The sequence below is a fragment of the Diprion similis genome, chromosome 6, assembly GCF_021155765.1.
Source record: "Diprion similis isolate iyDipSimi1 chromosome 6, iyDipSimi1.1, whole genome shotgun sequence".
In the NCBI taxonomy this organism is placed as follows: Eukaryota; Metazoa; Arthropoda; class Insecta; order Hymenoptera; family Diprionidae; genus Diprion; species Diprion similis.
Window position 1 is genome coordinate 12,578,175 of NC_060110.1, and position 21,921 is coordinate 12,600,095.

General features: G+C 42.0%; 1 protein-coding gene across 2 annotated transcripts in view; it reads right to left on the reverse strand.

Moving 5' to 3' along the window:
* Positions 1-19,400, reverse strand: part of LOC124407075 (neurotrimin-like) — a 45,606-nt gene extending 26,206 nt beyond the window's left edge. For both annotated transcript variants that reach the window (XM_046882894.1, XM_046882893.1), the window contains exons 1-2: positions 19,316-19,400; positions 3,106-3,203 (exon numbers count right to left, since the gene is read on the reverse strand). In XM_046882894.1, coding sequence (XP_046738850.1) covers positions 3,106-3,203; positions 19,316-19,385 — 168 coding nt within the window. In that variant the 5' untranslated portion in view covers positions 19,386-19,400. The remainder of the gene's footprint in view (positions 1-3,105; positions 3,204-19,315) is intronic.
* Positions 19,401-21,921: the final 2,521 nt, after the last annotated feature.

Consider the following 21,921-nt stretch of genomic DNA (forward strand, 5'->3'; position numbering starts at 1 on the left):
GTCTCGTTATACCCTTCAGGTACCAGAGTAACGAATCATATCCGTAAAATCAAATATTAACGAAGTCAAGATGATATAGGTGTACGATACATAGGTATGTGTATAAATAGAGTGAGCTGCCATTTCAGACAAGTTAAATATTCTCTCTCTCATTCTCTCTCTCTCTCTCTCTCTGCAAAAGCTAGGCGCTGCTGGTAAGCCAATGCTTGACGTAGCGATAAAATAATGGATTTTGATGCCTCATGCTACATTGTACAGCCCTGAGGCCCTTGTGTGGAGGGAATCACAATGTGGTGTGTGCATTCGAACGAGGTATATAGTTATATACAGCGTATCGACTTTCGTGTCTGAACGCTCGTGATAAGGGCAAAATTTCTAAGCACTTCACTCCTGGATGTTATGTTCATTACATCCACTGCCCAGGGCAACAAACTACACGCGCAACGATGCGATGTTATTGACATGATGTTAAATCGAGCCCGGTTTAGGGCGGAGAGGTCTTCAACGGTACAATTACGCTTTTGAATCAGTTGAAATGAAAGAACGGATTTCCAACGTTTTGGTGAAAATTGATAATGGAAGGGGATTTGCGGTGGGGTCTGTTTACTCGTACTTCGATTTTCACCGTGAAAATTTGAAACGAACTCCTCCAATTAGGCTTATGGTCGTAAAAATATTTCAAGGCGACGAAGAAAATTATCCCGTCGTTTCCGCGGTAAAAGTAATTTCGAGTTTTTAATAAAATTACGGAATTTCCCACGGAGTTAAAGTAAGGTAAAGTGAGTTCTTTGGGACACAAGTTACCCGACAAGATTCTCATCCAAGACACGTTTAAATATTAACAAACCCATTTAAATATTAAGTACCGCCACGCTCTCCTCCTTTTTCAATCTCCAAACGCTTATATATACGTCAGGCGTCGCGGGAGTTAGTGACAGAAGAGAAAAAAAATAATGGTAAGCTTGTCGTTGAGTACGTATTTAATGAGACGGTTTTTCGATCAGAGAACGAGAGTAACGTTTAAATTTTAGAACTTCATCGACACACACTTATGTTACAGTCCGAAGTATACAATTTATGTTCAAAGACACTTGCGCAACCTCTTTTTTCAATTTTTTTCAATTTATAAAACACATGTAACATTCGTAAACGAAGTTTCAATAAAAGTGTGTGTCGGAATGAAAAAAATTTGTCGATACTCTTCTTCGAAATGTTTCTCTTTCATGTGATGAAAATTCAAGGGTCGGTAAATCGAATTCATGACAGCTTGTACCAGACCAGCGTGTTGGCAAGACGTTTTGTGGCCAAGGGGAGCGTATGCGAATACAGCGGATACCTTCCGTTCCTGTGATTCAATACCGCGGCAGAATTTTTGTAAATCACTACGCGGCGGGATTTTCATTTCCGAGTTGGTCGGTCGCGTCGCTCCCTCGCGGCGATATAATGTTGCATCTATGCCATTAAATATCGGGCTATAAAACAATCCGGCGCCAACACCACCTTCGGTTATAACTCTGGATTCGGCCCACGGAGCGTGGCGCTTGGCGACGTCTGGGGGGCGTCGGGGCGCCGCCGGTTAAAGGATGGGCGGGTGGATAAGGGGGATTCATGGGGTGAGAACCGGAACGAGGGTCGCCGCCGCGACGTCTATTAGAGAGAGAGGCGCTTAACAAACTGCTGAACTCACACCCACGGGATTTTATCCCCACTTAATGGAGTCCTCGAGGATACGCACGCAGATTCCCGCCAAATCTTTGGCTCAGAAATTATTAGGGATTGCTACGCCCTCTAATTTTCACCCGCGAGGACTAACCCAACTCCTGCGAGAGGAGATACGGGCTCAGAGAGCTTCGGTCCGTCGGGTAAATTAAACTTTTAAAAATATATACATCTTTATATACCCTATATACCCCTATACATGTCGACGTGCCCTTAACTGAATGGAAAACGAGATGAAAGACCGAGGGATTAAAAATATATAGTACCTATCCTAGCCTCTGCTTAAGATAAGGTTGATTATATGCTAAACGCAAAATACTTCATACACGCATGGAAAGTTTCCCGTCAAGATCTCGTGTTATAAGTACTGCAATGGTAACTTTACCGAAGTATCGTTAACAAAGTTTTCTGAAGCCTCATATATCCTCTTGCATGATACGTTCTTCTATCAGGACGAACGTTTAATAAAGATTATTTCATTTTTTACCGGACATGGTTACGAATTTTTTTTTCAGCTTTATTGATATTATTTTTTACTAGAAACTCTTTTCGTTCGTCTCGGGTGATAAAGAAATCCTTCTCGCATGTACTCAACCAAATTGATTTCCAACTCTGTTCACTTCATTCGTGTTGTAACGTTTCTAGCGGTGAAAACTTCGCCGCATCTTTTATAATCCTAACTCGGATTTTTTGTGGCCAGGGTATATTATACGCTTTAATTAAGTACTCGGAGTGAGACCAGAGGAAATGTTATAACAAAAAGTGGAAGATAACGAAAGAAGGTAAATATAAAAATTTGTTGTTGGCGCGAGTTGAACTCTACTTATGAAACTTTGAAGCCGTCGTTAAAATGGAAGAGCGTGAAAATACACAGAGTGCACTCGATCCTATTTCCAGCCTTTCCAATTGCGACAAGTGGGATTTGATCCTGTTTTCGCATCGATTTGCAGCGCAGTAAGTAACCACTTCCTGCAAGATGCAGCCACGCGTGATGAGAAACACAAACAAACTAAATGAGCAGGAGAAATGATGACTCGACAGAACCTGAGGTATAATATTAGTGCAGACTACGAAGATGTTTCCTGGGTAACCGAACAATTACCAAAGATAATCAAAAAATTATCGCGGGATAAAAATCAGCAGTCACGAGCAGTATTCAAACTCCACCTGAAACTTTTCTGTGCAATCAGTTATAATAAAAGCATCATTAGCAATTGAACGTTGATTATTAACAAATCGCTCTCATTGTATGACAAATGGCATCTTGCGGATGAGTATATTTTTTATTAGCTGAAAATTGGAAAAGATGTAATTTGTTATCGTTATGTATCCCCATTCGCAGTTCATAGAGGATACGAAAAATGATGTGAAATCTTTCGCTCGTACCTTGTAGAGACCAAGATCCTCGACGATGCAGGTGAAGGTGGCCTCACGACCAACGGAAACGGTCAGATTATCCAAAGGCTTTCCAAACTTGGGCAAAACTGCAACAGAGAATGAAAAAGTCTCATCACAACACCAAGAGTGACCGAATAATTGAAATGAGAGGAAAATGTTCGAGTCTGAAGAAGGATAATTATACTCTATGGAGGACATAATGCCACTCGTTAATCAAAGTATGTATTCCTATCAGCCAATGCACGGAGGAATCTTGATGTAGGTCCACAGTGACTAATTATACGTAATGAATATATATTCGTTTGTTGTTTTGTGTAGCAGGGAATCTTGTGAAATAGCCTTCATTCCTTGGCGCAGCTGTGAAGATGACGAAGAGCTTGCGTGCCCTAGCCGCAGTCTATTATTTCCCGACGACGCCGCGACGCCGTCGAACTACGTGCCCTTCCCTCGACGGCACGCTCCGTTTACGCGATACGAATTTTCTGGATTATTCACACCGATTTATCCGATGGTCACGCGCCGTCGTGAACTACGACCTCTGCAACGCGTGGCTACGCCAGGACCTCCCGATTCTCAATGCGCGATTTTAGTAATCGCGAGGAATTAGCTCAGATGCATCTTTGTTCATTTTTATTGATTTTTGTCAAATATATCCTGGTTCAAATATGCTTGCTCAAATTCGCACAATGCCTCATTCGTTAAATCTGTAAAAACTACAAAACGTACGCCACGATTGTGATGTTGAAACTTTATCCGTTCAAATTAATTAAAACACAAATTTCTTCCAACAGTTGTAGAAATCACAGAAGCAATAAGGAAATGGCTTGAAGATAAATGTTCTTTGACGTATCGGTGATCATATTTCAACTCAGCTAAAAAAAAGAAAGCGGAAAAAAGTAAACTTGTTCTTTGCAGAATTATGTTGAACCGCACTTATCGTGCTGTACTCTAATCCCTTCGTCGACGCGATACGAAGCGTAACTCTGCAGGCAATGTTCTGCGCCAAGTATATAAGCAGCGGGTATTGCCAAAATGGTATACATATATAGAAGCGCGAAGCACTTGTTGTCAGCAGTTGCAGGTGAGTAGCTGTGTCAGAGACGACGATCAATCGCTGAAATATGCATCTGTGTTGAAATAGTTCCGCGAATTGCTTAACCCGACACTACAAGGTAAGTGACCAGTTATTGACCCTTTTATTTTCCAAAATGATAAATTTACAGCACAAATTTTGAATTTCTCGATGATCTCGGTAATTTTACAACTAAGTATCAAACAGATACAACCAAAAAAGGTCAATAACTGGTACACTTACCTTACGACTGGGAATTCCGTACCCCAATTCCGTGGATATTTCCACACGTTTGTTACATGTACCACAAGAGTGTAGCAGTGATTGAATATTTTTCGCCGATGACACGAGCATCTCCACAAAAGATTTCCAAGAGCTATTTCCCCGGTACTTCGAGCGAGCCTACTAGGCGTCCTCTGGTTCGTCGAGGCTTTTAATATAAATACACGACGGGTCCGAAAATGGCATCGCGTCTTTGAATGGAATGACCAGTGGCCATTCACGTCCCTAATATATGAGCACCTATACAAACATGCGTCTACTTCGTCCACTCTCGAGAAGGGATGCGGCCCACCCCCTCCCCCCTGAAACCCCGACGTTAGAAGCCCGAGAGTAAAAGTTGAGCGGTAGATTTTCCGTCAGAATAAGCCGGGTATCCGGACCCACGGCGCTACCACTTGTGGGACAATCTTTTTCCCCGTTGTCCAGCCGACGACGTTTCCCACCCCTCACCCCCCTCGGTGGAGAACATGAGTCTCGACTCGTGCTTCGGGAACACGCATTACGAGTAGTTCACTGCGATCGGTAACTAATGGCCAGAGTTGAGGGGCGTAGGAAGGGGGCTGGAGGTTGGGGGTGCGGGAGGGTGGAAGTAGTGCGAGATAGAGCCATTGTTGGCTGGATCGCTGGCTGCTTGGCAAAGTTGAGATAACAACACAGCCGGCAGGCAGTTAACACTCACTAACTGTATATTTATGGAAGTAGGCTCAGGCGGCGGTCTGATTCTCGTTAAATTTATCTCACACATCTATATTATACAGCTCTTATATTTATCTCTCTTATTTGCAGAACCGGTGTTACTCTCAACCTAAAGCCGGAGTCCCGCACGTCACGGAGGAACCTCCACGCAGGTAGGTAGGTACATACCTAATCGAGGGGCGCGTACCACTTGCCTCATTTCCATCTCGCTCTTAGACTTGACGTGCCTTATACAAGTAATGAATATCAAGCGAGAATTCCGGTTCCTTCGGGGCAATCTTGTGAAAGCAATATTAGTGGTGTACCGCGGATTCGGAATACTCGCTACTTGTACACATACTGTACTCTACCACCGACTAGAAATTATATATGCCGTCTGGATATTCTATTCGTGGCGCACCTTCCTAGTACATACATTGGTAGACTTGGATCCGATGGTTCGTGTTTATCCAAGGGTGACAGAAGTCCGTGATCGTATACCACATGTGCAGGAAATTGTATCCTGCTTAAGACGATCGTACGTCAGTAGAGGATCTAACTACATAGAAACAGCCAATTCGTGCACACGTCACCTGCAATCGACTGCACTTCGTTATGAATAATCCGTTGCGTATAGTCTTCACTTAGAGGTCATGTCGATTGGAATGGAACAATGGTCGTCGACAATAGTGTCCCTAACCGACAAAGGGTGCGGAAAGATTCCGGAATTTGCCTCGCATCTTATCAGCGATAAGGAATTATTCTGACAGTGCTGAGAATGCGTTGGAATATAGTTGATGCGCGTTACAATTTACCTCGGCATAAAAACTGGGGAAATAAAATACGGGAATAGATTGAATTGAAAAAGAGACGTTCATGTTAAATTGCAAGTACGATTTTGTCTCAGCGAAAAGCCGCGACGAATGTAAAGGGGAAGCGACTTGAATCCGCGGCTGGTACGTAAAGGTAATTGGGTTTCATACGTTGTCAAGGGTCCATCGATCCGTGAAATCTCCTTTAGCCGAGAAATTTGATCATCTGATTATTCGAGTGGAACAGAACGCAAATATCAAAAGGTACTACGGAGGCGTAAGACGTTGTACCGAACGATAGCTGAATACATACGCCCTGGAGAAAGTATTAAAAACGAAATGCACCTACTTAAGGGTTTAAACCAGTGGGATTATCCGTTAACTCGAAATTTCACCGTCTCTTTGTCCAGGTTTTAATTTGTGGTTTCGAGTGAAGAGCAAGGAACTTGATCAACAGTCGAGCGAGCTGATCGAATGACACTGTCAAGATGCTATTAGTCTTACTCTGCGGGATTCCCACTCATAATTACTCGAATACATAACCGATGAAATCCTCTACGATAAAAAAAACGTGCCACGAGAAACCATGCCGGTTGTTTAAAAGGCTTTTCAACTCCTCCAGGACGTTCCGACAAAAGTGTATTGTGGCACGAATAACACTTCCGTAAATGTGGCATACGAATTGACGATTTATCATTTCCAAGGAATCCTTTATCGCGTGGCCAGTGTCATATTCTTAAGCTCCTTTCCCCGCCTCGTACCTCGTCACTTCTCCCCAACCCTCTTCCACACCCAGCAGGTGAAAAATACCGGCATTCCCGCCGTTTCCCTTCAGATGAGTGTGTAATATCTACTCGAATCCGCCAACTTTGGACAGGATAAACGAAGGGGCTCGGTGATTCGGAATCGAATGCGGAACGGCCGCGCGTCGAAAACGTGACAACGAGCACGGAGGCGCGTGCACAAGTGGTGATAGGCCGGCCGAATGAACCCCAGGAATCAGATTCATTAGCAAATACCCGTGGTATGTTTCTAATGAATAGAGGCACGAATCCTGGCTTTGATGATAAGGTCCTGTCTAGATCGGAGGGCTACTCACCTCTGACCCGTGACCACGAAGCACGCGAGTTGTTACCCCAGAGTCCTCAAATCTCGAAGCCGCGCTTTGATCCTCTCCGCACGCTTGCCTGAACGTCTCGAAGCTTGACTGTCGTCGCCAAGTTGTCCAAGCTCAAGGATCATGAGATCCTCGAGCACAACTTCACGGCCAACTGGCCTCCCCTGGCGGTTCCTTTTTCTTTATACCATTCCAAGTAAGTATTCGATCTTCCTGCACCCTCTCGTATTCAATGGCCTCCGATTATCCGACCGACGCTGAGGAGGGAAATTAAGTGACGCGAACTCGGCCCTTGAGTTCTCCCATTGTTCCGAAGCCCCGTTCCTTCACTTGATGACACGAGTCAATCACTTGGTTGGATAACGTCGCCGTCATTGTTCTCCAACTTCCTTCAATTGTGTTTAGGCTCAGCGCTAAATGTGAAACGTAAAATACGAAACCTGAGAAGCAAAGTGCCGGAGGAATCGGCGGGAGACCTTTCATCGCCCGATTCTCGGTGTAAACCTGTTGATTTAGCTCTGAGTATTATGAGCTGGTCGTCTATATAGACAGGCCGCTGAGAACACCTTCGGTAAACTCAATTCTACCCCTCGTTCTTAATCATGCTGAGCAAATCTAACTTCCCCAACCTTCACCGTGGACTAACTTCGGCTTGATTAAGCTCTACAGTCGGGTTTTAACGATCCTGTAATTCATAAGTGTAATGGTAAATTCTATTATTTAGTACTGAGTGGTCAATAGTTGTCGAGATCCAATGCGTATTGTCTTCTCTATTGAGACCGCGAATTCAGGAAATCCCGTCATTTCATGGTATCGATGAAATGGACAAAAGCATTCTAGACCGCATTCTGCAAGGGTTGGATTGACGACACAGCCGAGTGTAATCTACTTTGAATAAAATAAACATCGGTTGCGTATCTGAAAATGTCTTAGCGAAATAGGAAGTTAGTTTACCCGTTTAAATAGTTCAGGAAAGAATCGTTTAACAAATTAACCGTCAAACTGTCAAATTTTAAATTGACTACAGAACCTATCAATACTTCAATCTATCAACTAACAATTGATCGACTCCAGTTCCTATTCCTGTATGCGGACAAATCAATCTCCCCTTTGAGCTCAAAATCTCCAAAGGAATGTCTTCCGTTACAATTTATCATGTATATCGGTATAGATATACGCCTAAATACCGATGTGGTGTAAAGTCATTGAAAAAATAAGCCTTAAGAAACAAATTCGATCCACACCGATGCAGGACTCGAATTCAACTTAAAGGGAAAAGGATTTCGTATTTCGTAGCAGAAAAAGAAAGCGAATGATCAAGTTTGTAAGGGTGTCATCATAGCAGTCTTCAGCATTCGAATGTGTTTATCAGACTTCCCGGACTGGTTTTCCTGAGTGAAATCGTCACGGTGTATATGTGAAAATTATTATAGACGGTAGGAATAGGCGTCTCGGTATTTTACGCGATGCCTATAGATGAGCGAGACGATACACAAACGAAACGAAAACATGCCACGATTTCGCGGATATACGAAAGGGTGGCGGTGGGGCTGTCCGGGAATAGAGAAATGCTCCATGGATAGACCCACCGAAAAGGTCAGATAACGCTTATCTGTTTCCTGGATTTATTGCCACTAGGAAAACGCAACCGGGGCCGCTCTTCGCAGCCTATTTCGATGTTAATTAGGTGTGATGTCAGAGTATTCTTGGTCGGTACTGCGGTCTCTGGACACGTGATTCGCGGGCACTGGGGTGGGGTGGAGGAAAATTATGCAAGAAGCGAACCCCGATTTCAGGGTGAAAATTCTGAATAAACCTCGAGACTTGGAAAGTTTCGTCCGATTATCGACAAGAAAAAAAAAACTGTAATCTGAAATACGTAGACTGACGATGAATTTTTGGTTTCACGAGTGCGCGTAATCAGGAGAATATTTTGCAACGGAAATGACCAAGCTTCTCTAGACAGTTATCATGATAAAGAGTCCATGAAATTTTTCACCGCAACATGAAAGAGACGGATTAATCTGTACATCCCAATGCTGAAAAATATTTGTCATTTCTCGGCAATTATAACTTGATTTTTTATCTCGAATTGTCATGGAGGTAACAACACGGAGTGAACGAACTGTTACGAGGGAAAAATGACAAAGGCCCGATTGTATTCCCCTCCTTCACTGTATGGAAGCGCCGTTCATCTCCCCTATTGTTTCATTTATTGTTCGCAATGTTAAATATTCTCCGAGTGCAGTGATCTACTCCACCCCTCCTGTTATATTTGAGACCAGATACACTGTACGCAAATCGGTATATCATACACATTTGCAAGTGCTTGCAATCAGTCTGATACGCGGACTGGATTCTTACAGGCGTGTGGAGTGAGTAGACAGAAAACGTCCAACCATGCAGGAATTTTACGAGAATGTTAGGTTGACATTTTTTTAGTGAATAGCGCATTTTATTTAAAAAAGCATCCGTTCCTCGCAAAACGGTGAGTATGAAAATCGCCTGTGCTGTTCATGACTCAAATTTACGTAGGTATTCTTTCTGCAAACGTATAAATTCGCACACAACTATAGGTGGACAAAAGGCTTTGATTTATTGTTATTTTTCAACGGATTTTGGGGCCCAAAGACAAAACATTGTATGATGAACCAGAATTTCGTTGCATCTCATGAATCAGCGCAATCATTGACTCGCGCGAGATCACGTCATTAAAGTTTACGTAAAAATTGATCCTGATATTTTTCAAAAGTGGTCGAAATTTCGGCGAAAATGCTAAAGGAGATCTTTCGAACCGTAAACTGTTAATGTTATTCTCTGCTCTCACCCTGCAAAAGCTTTCCGGCATCATTGCAATAGCGACAGCTGGTTCCCGAATTAACTTGGATTATAGGATAGAATTACGGAAGCAGATATATCATTTGCATACACAGAATTGACGAGTGGTAAAATGGAAATAGATCGATTCTCCGCGTAGGTATCTAAAGCTTCGAATAGGTTATAGACGAAACAGGTCGTGTGGCCGCAGCGAGAAAATCTGTAGGTTAAAGGTGCGTTCTTGATTGAGCCATCGTGGGTTGGTAGTAATTGTTCCGAAAATGAATTAACGCGGTACACGCAATGCACTTTAACTTATTCAAGTCGACGTGCGGCGGCCGGGTGGGTACCTACCCACCACCTATCTTGTACGCTTGAACAATGTAAATTATGTTAGTTGGACATGAACGAAACAAGGCAAGCTCGCAAGTTTTCCTGACGACGTTATTCGACCGAAACGACGCAGCAACGAGCGGAGGGTTAAATTCCCAATTTCTCAAATTTCGATTCACCGTAGGGTCGAAACGGCGTCGCGTTGACAATCGCATACATTATCGAAAATTCGAGCCCCGGTAATGCAGTTTAATCACTCGTCGCTTGTTATAATAATTATCCACAGTATCGCACGTTATGATACATCCACGATGGAACAGAAATTTCATCACCCCCTCACAATCGTTGGAAATGCGTTTGTACGGAAATAAAACTTTTATGTATTCCATTAGTGAGGTACAGGCGCGTTATAGATGACTGACACAAAAAACTGAAGTGGAAACGATGCGCGTTGGTGAGGCGACGGAAATCCTCTATATTATACTTCTAACTCACACCAGCAGTTCGGATCTCTGCAGATTTCGTACTTCATACTTGTGCGATGAGACGGACAGCGTAGTGCAAAGATAATGAGCTGAGCACAATCCCAGACGACAGATAACGGAAACTTTAACGGGGTACTAAGTGACGTACTATACTAATACTCCGCGATACTACGATTTACTTTTATTTTCTTTCTTTATGCCGCGGGCGATGAGGTGAAATCCCTTGATTTTGGACCATCGACGTACAGATCATTGCGTATCGCTGATACAACAAAGCGATATAAGTGCGATGCTCCAAACCCATTGCAGATACGGCATGGAATTTTATTTACATCTAACCAATTCCACATTGTTCTTATACAGAGAAAAAGAATCATGGCGAAGCGAAAAATTTAGTCACCACGACCAAACACAATTAGATCGAAACATTCATATTTTTGGTAAAAATGACAAAAAAAAAAAAAAAACGTTTTTCAGTTACCTTAACTAATATTAAGTCAGAGTTGGGTACCAAATTTCTCCTTTCACCGCAATTTCATTGATGCAACTGATTATTTTTCTCCGTGAAAATATATTTGATTCGTTGTACTTGTCATGTTTGTCGGTATACAGATGAGTACGAACAGGGAAATGAACCGATACAGAAATAGCTGAAGTAAACAAGTGTAAATGCTTATTATGTTCACTTCTACGTGCAATACCTGGGCCCTAATCATTCCTTCAATTGACGCTATGCTCATATGCCTAGGTACTTAAGGCTGTGATAATCAAACCTTTGGAATAACTTATTGATCTGCAAACATTTTATTGCGTAAACACTAACAGTTTTCTGACAGTGAGTAGAGTGTGAAGACTTGAGTGGAAGTTTTACAGATTTGAATGATTAACTTAGATCAAATGTATTATGGCTAAGGATTAATAATAGAGAGTGCAGACTATCATTTGGTGAGCATGTTAATTGAATTAAAAATGTAAAATTTTCTGGGAAAGCGGCTTAAACTTTTCGCTGAAAGTGGCTGAAATAACTGTAATCAGGCTTATCGTTATCTCGTTATAATTACGGTTAAAACCTCAAAGTGCAGAGCCGTTAAATCTCAAGACCGACGACGTTCACTTTGATATTCTTTAAATATTTACATCTCGCTTTCCCCGAGGCTCCGAGGTACGCAGCTAGTACATTGCCCGAAGGATATTCCTTCAAAAATTTATTCGAAAATGCGTTTATTTTCAAGGCCAACTCAACTCGCACGCTTATCCATCGTCTAGACTTCGCAGTCTATGAGGAGCGAAATTCGTGTCGCTGATCCAACGTAGAGTAGCAGCAGTTTATTATCAAATTCTGCGAATAAAATTTTTCGATTCAAACAATGAAGAAGGAGAAGAAGAAGAAGAAGAATAAAAAAATACACACAGACTAAATCACGCAAAGAATGATGTAGAGGTTGTTTGAAATCCGGCCGAGATCTACGGTGAGAAATTGAATTCTGGCAATTTGTAACACGCCATCTCGCACAATGCGAAAACTTGAATCAAGGCCAGACACGATGTGCCGAACTCGGAGTTCGCGAATTTCCCTCTCCCGATCTCCCGTCGTTTCGAAGGAATGTCTACTACTTTTTTTCATCCAACTATCTCACCGATATATTATACAGCGATTCTCCTTTCTGACAGCTACGGACCTATACGATGCCAGCGACGAAGCCAAGGCAATCCGCAGTTTGTTTAAACATGCTATATACCCATAAAAAAAAATACCGTCGCCCCGTTGGCTGGGACAGTTTTATCCTTTTTCTTTCGTACATTGTATGTTTTTGTTCTCCATCAAATAAAAACTATTTTACGAAAGATGCGTGTATCGCATATATCATCGATGAAATTCCTCGCAGAATGGGAATTTAAATGCGTGCAAATTCAATGCGAATATATCGCATATTATTACAAAGCTGCGTGAAGCAAGTCCCGTAACCAGGAGTCGACTTTATCGCGTATATGAAAAAGCTTCCCCAAATGTCGTTGGTCCCGTGAAATCCGGACATTTCTATGGCATCGAGGCGAATCGAAGTCGCCAACAATCATTTCTCTGCGGGAAGATCAATGATATTCTCTGCTTGGACGTTAATAGGTTCGACGCGTGACGTCGGCCCTTCGTTCGGTTCATCGATTCGTCGATTCGTCGGACGAAAAGTGTTGCCCATTATCCGTTCCTGGTGTGCTCCGCGTGTACGGGCACGACACTTCGCGGCTAATAGTCCCGATAACTTTTCTATCCTTCGGCAATGGTTCCGCAGTCTTCCAATGACCTATGAGGTGGTCACGTTCTCTCCCGCGTATTTTTAACCAACCCATCAGATCGTCCATGACGAATTTCCACCCTCCTTTCGCTCCATTTCCATTTCATTTATTAACCCAGGATATATTATCAGCTCGAAGCTTTGCTGACCAAAAATTTATGTGAATAGTCTCACAGCCTCGGAGATCCAATAATGTCGTTATATCGGAAACGAAGAACTCGGTATGCCAGATTTTCTCCTCGCACTAAATATAGACAAGTCTGATCGACGTGAACCGGATTCTGCAGGTACGTTTTAGTAGAGCTGATTAAATATAGACATTCGCCAAAAATATCTTGCATAACGTCATATGTGTTCGGCAGAAAATCACTGCCACGTAATTTCGTTCCATCTTCTTCATGCCTGTGACCGTTGATTGAGAAGCGAGCTAATTTGCAACACCGTAACGAAAATCAATTAAAAACAATACCTTTGTATTAAAAACTTGGGCAAACGCTTGCGTCGTCCCAAAAATCTACGGAGCAGCTTGAAATGAGATCGCGGATTATGCTTACGCCATGCATCCTGGAATAAGCCTGATATTTCCATCCGATTAACGTTTCGCTCCAATACGTAACAGTCAAAGCGCTTCCAAGTAACGAGGCAATCTCAATTAACAACCTCACTCCATGCTGGTCCTTCTGCAAACGGATACGCCGTGTCGGTACACGTACACACACTCACATCATCCGGCACGGAGAATCGCTACGATGCACGGGGACCCCATCAAGCACCCGTGCAGCTGGTATCACCCGATTGCTAACTACGAAATTTCAGCGGGTGTATTTCTTGCAATTTTTGCAGCAGAGTCAACACCCCGCTGAATGATCGATTTACCGAATTAAAATTGCTCCAGGATTTTTCTAACCGAGTTCACTCAGTTTGGCACGTTTGCTCTGCTACGTCACGTCAGTTTTTTCCCTCAATAAATTCCTGCAAAGAGTGCACGAGGCAGTCCACTAACATTTCTTCTAACCCAGTCATGTTGGCCATGTTTTAAGAATGATCTTACTGAATTGTACGGCTAAGCCGTAGCTGAAAATAGTTTATTTGATAGTTTGTAGTAGGAAGTTTATTGTACGTTTGATTGTCTCGGTATATGTAGGCGGCATTATGTTTCAGTGAAAATTGTTGTTGACAATTTGTTGCTCGTGAGCCACATTTCTTTACCGTTTTATTCTGCGTCATGTAACAAGATGTTAAATAATGCGCCACGTATGCCTGTATACCTAGTTACAATACACAATTGAAGAAAAAATAAATAAATATGGGACTTCAGCTTTTCACGAATATAAAGCTGGGGAACGAACGTTGTGAATCTATACATGATCATCTGCATATTTTATTCAAAATGCACGAATTCTCTCAAATTGTGCGAATAATGGCGCACGTGCTTTTCTAGAGCGCCCGCACAGCATGTTCGCAAAATTTTTCAAAATAAAAAGTTGAACAGCCGATATCAGATGAAGATCTTTGAAGAATGAATCTGCACATCAAAGGGTATTCGAAAAATAAAAGAGTGCACCAGATATTGAAGTATACGTTTTTCCCACATCTTTTAGTAAAGATGGTAAACCTTCAACGCACGCAACCCGCACGGGTCAACGAAGAACGCCAAATTCCCAACGGCTGATTAGCCGGGCATCGTGGGATGTCGATGGTGGGTTTATTGCCGCCCCATCATCAACGTCATTAAGAGTGACCCACGTATTCGACCTCTCCGTCCTTTCCGAGCCTCCGTCGGCCGATCGCACCCCGCATTCAACAATTTCAAATTTACAACCCCCTTCTTTATCAACACGCGGACTACTTTATGGCCCGGAATGTTTAACGCTCCCAATTAATTGTACCCTGGTTTATTAGGTTTCGTAAGCCCGTGAAGATTGCTCCGCGATTATGACTTAATTTACATGCACGTGTACAGTATGTTACATACCTATTATTGCTCATCAGTTTAATGCCCAAGGGTTCGATATCCACGCCACGATTAAGACTTGAACGAAAGTTTATCCGCGTGTCGATTGCAGGCGCATAAACGTGTGATTAAAATTTTCAAGTCAGAACTGTGGGCAACGGTTTGCGAAACTGACGTCGCACCGTGGTTATTAGAATCATCCCGAGTATACCGAAGTCTAATATCGGCGAGATTATCTCGCGGTATATTTTCACGCCGCACCCCCCGAAATCCCCTTTTCAAATATAACCGCGGCGAATGGATGTCTCCGGCTTGGCTCATGGAGTCGGCGCGTGGTTTCTAACAAAGAACACCTTATACCGCCAAGCCAACGTATAAACTTCGTAGCAGCGGGATGCTCCAAGAAAATCCGAGGACCGGGTGCGCGTATGTATACATATATATATCGTAGAATGAAATATCCGGATTCCCGCGATTGAACAAACGAGGAAGCCCGCGAAATGGCGTGTAATCAAAAACGTTGCTCTGCCCTACTTCTCCCGTCGTCACTTTCAGAGAATGCCTTCGGCAATTTTAACCACGTCATCGACTACAAGTAGTCACAGCAACATTTATCGAAGCGAGTTTCAAATTTCCGCCGTTCGTTAATAATTCTACGAAATTCTGCAATATCAAATGCCTGTTGAAGCATCACCAAATGCTATTCTCGATGCGGTTCACGATCGATCACAATTTTCGAGAGGAGGATACAAAAATAAAAGAATTTGTCCGCGTGAAAGGCATCGCATATATTCAACCTGCATTTAATGAAGATAAGGAAAATGTATTTGCAATGATTCTGAGCCACCAAATTACCTGAATGATCGTGTAAGAAAGTGCCGATATACCACGCGATTTGCTGAGCTCGTCGAATTGGCGCAAAGATTTATCAACAACTTGCATATAATAGCTACATGCATATGCACGACTGGATAATTATTATGACAGGCCATATTTGAATGGAAATAATTACTTTGTACACAAGCGCGAGGTTTGGAGTAAAACTATCGCAGGGGCGATGGTGGAAGTAAAATTGACGTGTAATTCATGACCGCCGCGATTATGCAAATCGATTGAAATGGTAAACATACACGTTTATAATACCGATCTCATTTTATTCACCAATAAAATTTTACCGCTTGTACTTGCGAGCTAAATTTTCAAGCTCGCGTATAATAATTGGCATGCAGATAGCTGCTCCGCAGACTTTATACTCGAACTGCACCTGGACTTTTCTGCAATACTCGTACAAAAACTCTGCGCAATGTACTGATTCTACATCGCAGTTTATGTATACATATATATTAGGGTGGCACAAAAAACCGACTATTTTTTTTTTTTTTTTTATTTGTAGTCTCGTGTGACAAAATGTTGGTTTTTGATGTTTTAAGAGCCCACTCCAAAGGACAACTCAAAAACAAAATTTTAAGAAGTCGCTCCGAGTTTTAAAAAATGTCAAAAATCGACCAAAAATTAAATTAAAAAAATTATATTTTCAGTATTTTATTTGATATTTAATTCATGTCGTGGTGTATTGTTATAGATTCTTTCTTACTAAATTGAAGAAAAAAAATTTATGAAATTTTAATATGAATATTAAAAGGTCGCTTGAAAAAATCTAAAGAAATGCACCAAAAAAATGGAAAAAAAATTATGAGCGACCTTTCAAAATTCAAATTCTGAACTGAAACTTTCGGAAACTCATTTTTCTTTTGTCTACAAAAATTATACCGTAACAAGAAAAAATTTAAAAAAAAATCGATTTTTGACGATTTCTGTAGTTTAAAAAAATTTGGAGCGACCTCTTAAAAATTCTTTCTGCAACTGTCCTTTGGAGTGGGCTCTTAAAACATCAAAAACTAACATTTTGTCACACGAGACTCAGAAAAAAAAAAAAAATAATCGGTTTATTTGCGCCACCCTAATATATATACTATCTTTTATAATTTCTCCGAAGGACTGCTGTTCCATGGCCAATTATACTCCATGGATTCTGAATTCTCCAGCAGCTAGACGCTTGACCGAGAATCGTAACCGAAATCGTGATGTCAATTCTGTATCAGCGATAGGCAGCAAAATACCTACTTGCGGGGCCAGTCCAACACCCTGCATGACGATCAAGCGAGAGGTAGAATAGCGAGCAAGCATCGAACCACTTCAATTAGCAGCCACATGGCGTGCCCAAATGAGCTTTACTCCAAATTGGTGTTGAAACGCGTAGGAATCCGCAACGTACGCGGAGATTCTGACCACATGCGACTGGATCATGGTGAGCCATGCGAAACTGATACCAAACCCGCCGAGATTTTCGACGACGAGGCGAGCTTCGCGCTTCGGGGCGGTTTAACAGTGCCACGCCGCTTCGCGAGTGCAAACATTGGATAGTGAGGTGACACAGGGTCCTGTTTGCCGAATTAGATGCAATCAAACGAGGAGAAATCCGCTGGGCAAACGTTGTTCACACTTGTTTGCTTGTCATAAATAGCATTCCGGTTAATTAATTACACCCGCGGCGTGCAATTATAAACGAAGGAGAATTACGGACTGCGTCTCGCGATGCTCATTACAGCCACGCCGAGGACCCGCCGCCCATTTCCCGGATTATAATCACGCTCATTTTTCCCTTATTCATTTTCTGTTCGTAATTTGTCAACGAAAACTAAATTACATTGTGGGAAGCTGCGCCATGTCGCTCTCCTCCTTCTCGGTCTTCGTTTTATGCCTTGCGTTTTGTATCACTTTTTTCTATTCTTATTCCTTCTCTTTTTATCTTCCCTGCGCACTTTTCTTTCTCTTCTTATTTATTCGTTTTTTTCATCCCGTTTAAGTAACCTTTCGCCAACCGGAATGATGCGGGAATAATTTCATACTTTGAATTTAAACCGATTAGAAAGACAAAGCCATGTTTCATCAAAGAAAAGAGGCTTCCGCGTTAGGGCTCCGCGAGTAATGCAATTAACTGTAGGTACTATTACATTTCTGTACACTGTGCAAATATTTGACATGTTGGAAGGGATGGTTAAATTGGATACATTGACCCGTGAACTATGTGTTCAGGGTTAGCAGGTATTGGTATGTATCAAATTCTATCGCAGGGGTCGTACAAAACTTCTCGAAGGGACGAATAGAACTTTCTTTCTTTTCGTCTTCTCTTTTTTCAGCAAAACTTATTTACTCGTTGATCGATAGTGATCGATACACCCGGATGAGGGTGAAGGTATACAACACCACTGCGTAGTATGTATATACATATATGTATATATTTCTGCCGCACTCCGAGTGAATGCACGCTGCATGAGAAAATATATTGTCATTTTTCCAATGACCCGAAACGCCAAGAAGACTTTATTATATCCGCGTTGTGAAAGAAAGTAATAAACGAAGTAGGAAATGTGATTAAAGGTCAGCTCCCGCATCACAATACGATAGATATTATACATAATTTGACAAGTGACAAAATTGTTGCAGCATAATGGCAATATATTACACCTAGGCGTCGTTTGGTATTGTGGCTATCGCATTTCATCCCCCTTACTGCAATCGCACCGTATTCTAACCGCGAAATGTAACAGTGGCGAATGTGAATTTAGTTGCTTGTATCGACGATGTGCATCAAAGAACAGTCTTCTCAGAAATTTGATCAATGTCACCCTGCCATTGATACGCAGCTAATCGAAATCAAATTAATCAGGGACTGCCCTTCGCCACAGCTAATTTGATTCGGGTATCAGGCACCCCGCGGCGTGCGTCTAAGCAGCGTCATCTATTCTTCATGGGAAATTTAATAAACGACTTGATTCCAGGCACTTATTTTGTGAACTTTGCTCGCCAGCCCTGTTTGATCTGAAATTAGCTTCTCCGATGGTCTTATACCTCTAAATTATCACGTATAGCGCGGTCGCGACTATCAAAGACATTGAACCGCGGGCCGAGGGAATTTTGAACCTCCATTAATCCGTGGAAATTGACAACACACCGTAACGTTAACGACACTGTGTACTCGGCAATTACGACTGAATGACGGAGGGACTTTTTTCATCTGCTTTCCGATCATTAACTTTCCCCATTTACATGGTACAATCTCCTTGTCAATACGAACCAATATTCGAGTCGATATAATTGCCACTGACCGTCGCTTGTTCGACATTATTTTTTTGTTTTTCATTTGAAATTTCGAATTCAGAATCTACACCCTCAAATTTCACCCTCGTGCTTATCCAGTAAATATTGTAAAAAAAATACCATCGTCTTCGAAAATAAGGAAGTCTGGTCAAAATAAACGTTGTCCTCTGATTTGAATGGGAATTATTTGAGGTGGTACCTGGTGCCGGATCAATCAGCGCCGAAACCCACGATGCAATGCAGATCGCCAAGAAGGTGTAACCGAGCATCGCGACGTCGAGGACGCGTGGACGTCAACTGGCGCCTGGTACTAACCATCGCGACGTGCTGTCACGAATTTTGCTTGCCGCCAAGGGCGGGCGCAGGCGCCGCTTGCAAGCTCTGAAGGAGAGTAGCAGGTGTGTGTGCACATGTTGAAATCGACGACGTCGCCGCCACGGAATAACGGCGAGCGAACAGCTTCGCCCGTGCATTAAGCACACTAGATGCTATCTGCTATTGATGAAATTTTATTTCAAGCCCTGTAGATAACTCGCCGGAGGCGGAAGGGTGAAGGGAATCTCCTTCGGTGTGTGGAAGCTGGAGCTTTTGAGCGCCATTTTTGAGCTTCGCAATTGCAAAAAATCCAATATTTTCACGTTGCAATAGCTCCGCCGTATTTTTGCCCATCCAGCTTTACAGAGATGTGCACGCGCGCCGCTTATAGGCGCAATAAAACACGCAGGTATAACAATTAATTAATTAAGAGAATATAGCCTGACAGCGAATGCAGCCGTGGAACTGGCCAGACGGCGAAGGTATGCGTGTAAGCAGGTTGAAATACTGGCCTGCCTGGAGAATAAATGATAAATTAACATTTAATTGTCTTACTTTTTTTTTTCACTCTAGTTTTTCATCTGCACCCGCTGACGACCTGCAGCTAAAAATGCAAGTGTGCATCGAAATTCTTCTATAGTTCGGATTAAATTAATACCAACCTGTATGTTGTTATGGACGATTTTACATGTTTGATTTGTCACTTCCAGCGAACCTTCCTTTGTGTTGAAATTTCTCCTCCTGTTCTCAGTTTTCTCGAAATTTTTTTCACTTACAATCACGCTTCTACTCGATTCGAAAATATCACATCAATGCGTGGAAATTTCTGGTTTATTCTGTAATTAATTTGACACCGTATTAGGATTTCACGCCTAATCATTGAGAATTTGTAGGATCCTTACGTTAATTCTACCAGACTTGAGATCTTAATATCAGCAGGAATATAATTGAGCAACTCCAATTCTCTTCCATACTGCGGTACCTATATACATAGAATATTACTCGTGCCGCTTTAGGTATTGTAATTTGTCAGTGTCACTAAATTTAGCGTAGGCCTCACACATTCGTGGTTGTAAATCCGAAGGTGAATATATTTCCTGTCGACCGTCATGCAAAGTAACGTAGGTACTTGCACTGAGAATGAAATGTGTGGAAAGAAATTTTAATATCACAGATTTCGCCAGTACTGATAACAATTCGTTACAGAATATAATTTCTCGTCAAACTGTTACAGTCTATGATTTTTGTTTTTCCCTTCTTTACGACTATTTCTGGGGTTCGATCAATTACCTCGGCTGTACACAAGTCCACAGCTAATTACTGCTGATAATTGATGAGCTCTGTCTGAGGGAGGAGATTTTTATTATTTATTCCTCGGTATAAATGACGCAAAACTTAATTCTTCATATTCTAATGGATGGACTCATACAATGTACGTCTGATTGATACTCACCTACATATCTATTTTTGTGAACGGTCAAAAATGAATCTCATACACATTTCAGGTGGCCGGCGATCCATTACGCGATACATAATTGCCGTGATACACGGGATGAGGGAATGGGATCCAAAAATACTAAAAATTATCACTTGTAACAATTTTTTTATTCAATTCTCAATACAATCGATCATTTTCATCATCGTGAATACAGAGAATCATGAAGCGCGTAGATTGCAATCACCTACATATTTACAATAACCATTTTCAATTATGTATATATACACATTTTTATCAACCCCTTTGCGTTCCACTCGGAATAAGGGTATATGCATACAATTTTTGAATCAACAAAATTTTACAGTGTTCAACGAATTAATGTGCGTAGAGTTTCTATGCGCAGTACAGCGATACTGACTAATTAAACATTATCGCATGATCGCAATGAAGTTATAACGCATTATTGAATTTCAATATTAACTTACAAAACTAAACGGTGAAAAAGAACATTCTAATATTGCCTCAATTATCAGCCACCGTATTAATCAATCCAGTATAAACTTCAACTTCCTCAGCTCGGACAAATGGAAAACGTATAGCGATTGTCGTATTGGTTCTCGAAGCTTCTCACATCGGCTTTAGTGCAGCTTTCGATATGCGCATTAACGATTAGCCGAATCCTGAATCTTTGATCGTGTCCGAGTCTGGCGCAGAGTGGAAAAATTGCCAAATGAGAAACAAACGTCTCCAACAGTGCCGCAATCCGTACCGTCAAATATTATTAAATTGAAAGAAAATTTCGTTGAACGTTGTCAGACGTGCTACATTGCAGTTAAAAACGCGGGGCAAAAGCGTATCTAATATTTTCCGCACACCGCTGGCATTTCCGATTTCTCGTCTTTCATCTGTGAAGTTATCGCCTTCGTAAATCCGCATCCAGATAAGTAGTCGTAAATAGTTGCCCGAGGTAGGTGAGGAAGACTATTAGTCAAGGTAAATATGGTTGGCCAAGGTGTCAGCTGCCGCACGAACCCCTCTCCGTAATCTGTTAC